At 45.0% G+C, this 6,567-nt stretch overlaps 1 protein-coding gene across 1 annotated transcript in view; it reads right to left on the reverse strand.

Moving 5' to 3' along the window:
- SGSM1 (small G protein signaling modulator 1) overlaps positions 1 to 6,567 on the reverse strand; it is a 94,793-nt gene that overhangs the window by 17,066 nt on the left and 71,160 nt on the right. Inside the window, exons 19-20 of the mRNA XM_011975363.1 lie at positions 4,561 to 4,685; positions 1,237 to 1,319 (exon numbers count right to left, since the gene is read on the reverse strand). Of these exons, the coding sequence (XP_011830753.1) occupies positions 1,237 to 1,319; positions 4,561 to 4,685 (208 nt within the window). The remainder of the gene's footprint in view (positions 1 to 1,236; positions 1,320 to 4,560; positions 4,686 to 6,567) is intronic.

A 6,567-nucleotide genomic window follows, 5' to 3' on the forward strand; every position in this document is an offset into this window, starting at 1 on the left:
TGGCCAGGATGGTCTCAAACTCCTGACCTCAGGTGATCTGCCCACCTCGGCCTCCCAAAGTGCTGGGATTACAGGCATGAGCCACTGCACCCAGTCAGTATTGTATTCTTCTAGATGCTATTGCAAATAAAATTGTTTTCCTAATTTCATTTTGGGATTGTTCATTTCAAGTGTATAGAAATACAAGACACTTTTGTTTATCGCTTGTATCCTGCAAACTTGATAACCTTGTTTATCACTTCTAATTTTTTTTTATTCCTTAAGATCTTCTATATGCAAAATCACATCTGTGAACAAAGATAGTTTTACTTTCTTTCCAATCTGAATTATTTTTATTTCTTTGTCTTTCTTAATTGCCCTGGCTAGAACCTATGGTAGCAAAAGTAGACATACCTGTCCTGTTCCTGCTTTTAGGGAGGAAGTGTTCAGATTTTCACCACTGAGTATGATGATATTTGTGAGGTTTTCACAGATGCCCTCTATCGTGTTTTGTTCCCTTCTATTCCTAGTTTGTTGAATGTTTTTTATTATGAAAGGATGTTGGATTTTCTCGTGTTTTTCTGTGTCAATTGATATGATTGTGTGGGTTTTTCCCTTTATTTTAGTAATGTGGTGAATTAAATTGATTGATTTTTGCATGTCAAACCACCCTTGCATTCTGGAGATAAGCCCAAGTTGGTCATGGTGTATCATCTTTTATATCTTGGTGAATTAAGTTTATTGGTATTTTGTTGAGGATTTCTGCATTTGTATTCATAAAGGATATTGGTCTGTAGTTTTCTTGTTATGTCTTTGTCTGTTACTGGTATCTGGGTGCCAATGAGACACCCAGTCCTCAGACGAGGTCTGGCTTTATTGAATGAGTTAAGAAGCATTCCTTCCTTTTCTATGTTTTTGAAGAGCTTGAAAGAATTGGCATTAATTCTTCTTTAAATGTTTCATAGAACTCACTGGTGAAACTGTCTGGGTTTGTTGTTCGTTTTTATTTGTTTGTTTGTTCTCATTCATATTCATACAATGAGTGGCTGGCGAAGGCCTATCTGGGTGTTGAGTATTGGGCACCATGGAATATAAGGACTTTTTATTTCACTAGGATATTGATGTGTTCACCAGACAGGCCTTCGGAGCACCTGGCTGGAGCCACATTCCGTAGAGTCACAAAGTGAGATCAACCCCTCTGCCATGCAGTGGAAAGGAAATGCGCCCCCAGCCCTGGGGCAGTAAAGACACACTCACCATCATCCAGAATGACCAGCAGTGGAGCCAGAAGATCACACATGCCCTGGACATAGCCAATCTCAATGTGCTGCCAGATGTAGCTAAAAGAGACACAAGGGGCCAATTATGGCAGCCACGGCCTGCCTCTCCAACCCACTCCAACTTCCGCTCCTCCCGCTTCGGTCCCCAATCCCTCACCTGGACCTCTCCCTCAGCCTCCTGCCTGCATCCCTGTTCCCAGTGTCTCTCTTTAAACATCCTATGTGCAGCTACCAGGATGACCTCCCTAAAGGCCAACTCAGGAGGCCTCTTCAGGCTCAAAACTTGCACAAGCACCCTGCTGTCAGATGGGATGTTATCCAAACTCCTTTACTGGGGGTACAAGGAGTAATGGCCTCCTCCCAATTCATCTTCACAGCCTCAAACATCGCTTCCACATTGTCCTCCTCTCCAGCTACATTGATGTATTCACTTTGCACAAAAAGATCACAAATGTATGTTCTGTATGTTTGCCCTACAGCTCCCTTTGTCAGGAATTCCAATCTGTCCCTTACTAGTAACAGCTTGTATTTACTGATCACTTACTGTATACTCAATCCATTATTTTCTTTTCTTTTTTTCTTTGGGATGGAGTCTCGCTCTGTCGCCCAGCCTGGAGTGCAGTGGCGCGATCTCCACTTGCTGCAAGCTCCACCTCCTGGGTTCACGCCATTGTTCTGCCTCAGCCTCTGGAGTAGCTGGGACTATAGGCGCCTGCCACCACACCCGGCTAATTTTTGTGTGTGTATGTTTTTAGTAGAGATGGGGTTTCACTGTGTTAGCCAGGATGGTCTCGATCTCCTGACCTCGTGATCTGCCCGTCTCGGCCTCCCAAAGTGCTGCGATTACAGGCGTGAGCCACTGCTCCTGGCCCCTCAACCCACTATTTTCAAAATAGTCATGTGAAACATGGACCATTATCCCATTTCACAGATGAGGGGACTGAAGCATAGACAGGTAAATGACATGCCCCAAATCATACACCTAACAAGTGGCAGAGGCAGTACTTGAACCTAGGAGGCCTTACTCAAGGATATATGCTCTTAGCCTCTATGTGAAATGGTTTCTTTAGTTTTCCTTTTTTTTTTTAAGACAGAGTTTCACTCTTGTTGCCCACACTGGAGTGCAATGGCACAATCTCAGCTCACTGCAACCTCCACTTCCCTGGTTCAAGCGATTCCCCTGCCTCAGCCTCCCAAGTAGCTGGGATTACAGGCACGTGCCGCCACGCCTGGCTAATTTTTGTATTTTTAGTAGAGACAGGGTTTCGTCATGTTGGCCAGGCTGGTCTTGAACTCCTGACCTCAGGTGATCCGCCCGCCTCGACCTCCCAAAGTGCTGGGATTACACGTGTGAGCTGCCATGTCCGGCCTATGGTTTCTTTAGTTTTCTTAACTTTGTCAAAATCCATCTCAAAAGGTCACCACCTCTGTGACGTCTTCCATGATTTCTCCCTATGCCTTAACCAGGGAGAAGTCAGTTCATTTTTACTTCTTCCCAGCATTTTTTTCATTTTAATGTAACACTTATCAGATTATATCATAGTTTAAAACATTTTTAAAAATGTACATTCAGGCTGGGTGCGATGGCTCATGCCTGTAATCCTAGCACTTGAAAGGCCAAGGCAGGTGGACTGCCTGAGCTCAGGAGTTCAAGACCTGAGTTGACGTATTCACTTTGCACAAAAAGATCACAAATTTATGTTTCTGCATCTTCGTCCTACAGCTCCCTTTGTCAGGAATTCCAATCTGTCCCTTACTAGTAACAGCTTATATTTACTGAACACTTACTGTATACTCAACCTACTATTTTCTTTTCTCTTTTTTTGGGACGAAGTCTCGCTCTGTCGCCCAGGCTGGAGTGAAACCCCATCTCTATTCCAATGCAAAAAATTAGCTGGGTCTGACAGCCTGTGCCTATAGTCCCAGCTACTCGGGAGGGTGAGGTAGGAGAATAGCCTGAACCCAGGAGGCGGAGGTTGCAGTGAGCTGAGATCTTACCACCGCACTCCATCCTGGGCCACAGAGCGAGATTCCATCTCCACAAAAAAAGTACATTCATATTATGTTATACAATATATAATCAATTAGATATTACTAAATTGTTAGTAGTCATTAATTCTGGGTGAGTGGCACTGAGGGGCAGAGATGAAGGGAGAAGTTTCTCTTTCTATCTTACGATCTTCTAATTTCTTTGATTTAGGTTTTTGTTTTGTTTTGAGACAGGGTGTCATTCTGTTGCCCAGGCTGGAGTGCCGTGGTGTGATCCCAGTTCATTGCTGCCTCAACCTCCCAGGTTCAAGCCCTCCTGCTGCCTCAGCTTCCCAAAGTAGCTATGACTATAGGAGCACACCATCATGCCTGGCAAATTTATTAAAACTCTTGTAGAGATGGGGTCTTGTTATGTTGCCCAGAGTGGTCTCAAACTCTTGGCCTCAAGCGATCCTCCCGCCTTGGCCTCCCAAAGTGCTGGGATTAGAGTTGTCAGTGATTTAGATTTTTAACAAGCATGTGTTACTTTCATATTTTAAGAAATACCAATAGTATTTTTTTATTATTTTTATTACTTTTTAAGAGATGGGGTCTCACTCTGTCACCCAGGCTGGAGTACAATGATGCAATCATAGCTCACTGCAACCCTCTAACCTCTGGGCTCAAGCTACCCTCCTGCCTCCACCTCCCAAGTATCTAGGACTACAAGTGCATACCACTATGTCCAGCTAAATGTTAAGTTAAAAAAAGTTATTTTGTAGTGACAGGGTCTCACTATGTTGCCAGGCCAGTTTCTACTTTTTTGAAGTCTGTGAGGAACTCAAGTGGTCTCAAGTGATCCTCCCACGTCAGCTTCCCAAAGCGCTGGGATTACAGGAATAATATCTTTTTAGTGAACAGTAATAAACAGTCTTAGATCTTGGCTTCAAGAAAAACAGAAGAAGAACAGATTCTACAGCCAGAGAGGCGTGGCTATGAGTTCCCGCTTAGCCACTGCCCAGTGCCCACTCAGCAACGAGGCTCTTCGTGGAGCCTCCACATCGTCACCTATAAAAGGGGTTAATACCTCCTACGGTTGAGGAATAAGTGAGCGATGACAGAATAGGCCTCAGGACAGTGGCTGGTATACAGTAAGTGCTTAATAAGTGTTCTATATTATTGTTGTTAAATTGTCACTGTGGGCTAAGTAAGATTCCAGGTGAGTACGATGCCAGCTTCAGAAGCTGAAATAACTTCTAGGTGGGCCCCGTATGTCTCCCATTTCACCCATCCCCCTCCCCATCCCCTAGATCCCCTCGCTGCCCCCAGCCACCTGCACATGATGTTACGCAGCTTCTCCAAGTTGGCGGGCGTGAAGTACCAGTAGTTGCGGTCACACCTCTGCACATCCTTCTCGATGCGGTGCAGGTTCACCGTGTACAGGTCCAGCAGCTCTGGCTATAGGCCACCGGGGTGGGGGGTAGGGGGAAGAGATGAAAAATTACATCTGAGTCCCCACTGGGAGGCAGCAATCCTATCTCCTCCTCCTAAACCTCTCCTGTTGTCACTGAAAATACATCTCCTACCTGGACCAGCCAGGTGTTTCATTTTGTTTTTGTTTTTTGGGAAGGTGTCTTTAATTTGCAGGATGGAAATTCTCCCTCAGAGAGTTACAACTATAGCTGGAAGTGAACCTCTCCCTGCTGAAAACTGGACAAGGAGAAGGAAGAACTGAACAGAGGTCAAATTCTGGTAACAAACCAGCCTGGCTGCTTGAACAATTAGCTTAATTTCAAAATGGCTCAATGATATGCAAGAAAATAAGAAACATTTAAGGACCAAAAACTGACCCAGAAATGTGAGAAAACACTAAAGCTGGCCTCTGCCTTAAGGAAAGCTAGTCAAGTGGGAAAATTTAAGCTTAGATTTAATTGTTTGATGCTCCCCCACCCAAGTTGAAGATCTAATAAGAGACCTTCCTACAGGAAGGTAGGACCCCAAAGAGTCACACTCTCAGCAAAGAAAAACTAGAAAAACCCACTAATATTTTGGGATCTCAAAACAGTTGCCTGTCCACGGTGACAGCAATATTTTTCATCCACAGTAGTTCACCTTATGAATGTTGACACTTGGGGTCTGAGTGAAACAGCAACGATACCTGACTGCTTGTACCTTGAACATAGTTATTAAATTAAATGTAAATGTTACCTCCCTGGATAATTAAGAGCCACAAATCAGGTTTGTAACTCATGCGGTTTATAACCCAAACTCCCATTACCTGGGTGGTCTGAAAGATCAGAGAACGTAGTTGTCATCTCAAATTTGTTATTTCCCTAGTACTAGAAAGAAGCAAAAGAATACCCCTCTCTTGAGGAATCTACCTTCCACCTGGGTCTTAAATAGTGCAGCAGATAATATCCCAAGAAATACGAGCTCGCGTTCAAAAAATCACAAAACACTCGGAGAAAGAAGGTGCCCAGAGTGACGGTCAGCACAAATACAAGACAACAGAATCAGAGCCATCAGGGCCTCAGTTGTTAGAGGTATCAGAAACAGATCATAAAATAAGTATGTTTACTGTATTTAAAGAAATAAGGCAGGGCGCCAAGGCTCACGCCTGTAATCCCATCACTTCGGGAGGCTGAGGTGGACAGATCACTTGAGGTTGAGAGTTCGAGACCAGCCTGACCAACATGGTGAAAACCCATCTCTACTAAAAACACAAAATTAGCCGGGCATGGGTGTGTTGTGTGCTTGTAATCCCAGCTACTCGGGAGGCTGAGGCAGGAGAATCGCTTGAACCCGGGAGGCGGAGGTTGCGGTGAGCCGAGATCATGCCATTGCACTCCAGCTTGGGCAACAAGAGAGAAACTCTGTCTCAAAAATAAATAAATAAATATATAAATAAATAAATAATAAGAAAAGGTTAACAGTAAGAACAAAAGCTGGTGTGCACTGGTTCACGCCTGTCATCCCAACACTCTGGGAGGTCACAGCGGGTAGATCACTTGAGGCCAGTTCAAGACCAGCCTGAGCAACATGGCAAAACCCCGTCTCTATAAAAAATACAAAAAATGGTCGAGTGCCGCGGCTCACGCCTGTAATCCCAGCACTTCGGTAGGCCGAGATGGGCGGATCACGAGGTCAGATCGAGACTATGTGGCTAACGCGGTGAAACCCCGTCTCTACTAAAAGTACAAAAAACTAGCCGGGCGTGGTGGCGGGCACCTGTAGTCCCAGCTGCTCGGGAGGCTGAGGCAGGAGAATGGCGTGAACCCGGGAGGCGGAGCTTGCAGTGAGCCGAGATCGCGCCACTGCACTTCAGTCTGGGCGACAGAGC

The sequence above is a fragment of the Mandrillus leucophaeus genome, unplaced genomic scaffold (genome assembly GCF_000951045.1).
Source record: "Mandrillus leucophaeus isolate KB7577 unplaced genomic scaffold, Mleu.le_1.0 Scaffold154, whole genome shotgun sequence".
Lineage (NCBI taxonomy): Eukaryota > Metazoa > Chordata > Mammalia > Primates > Cercopithecidae > Mandrillus > Mandrillus leucophaeus.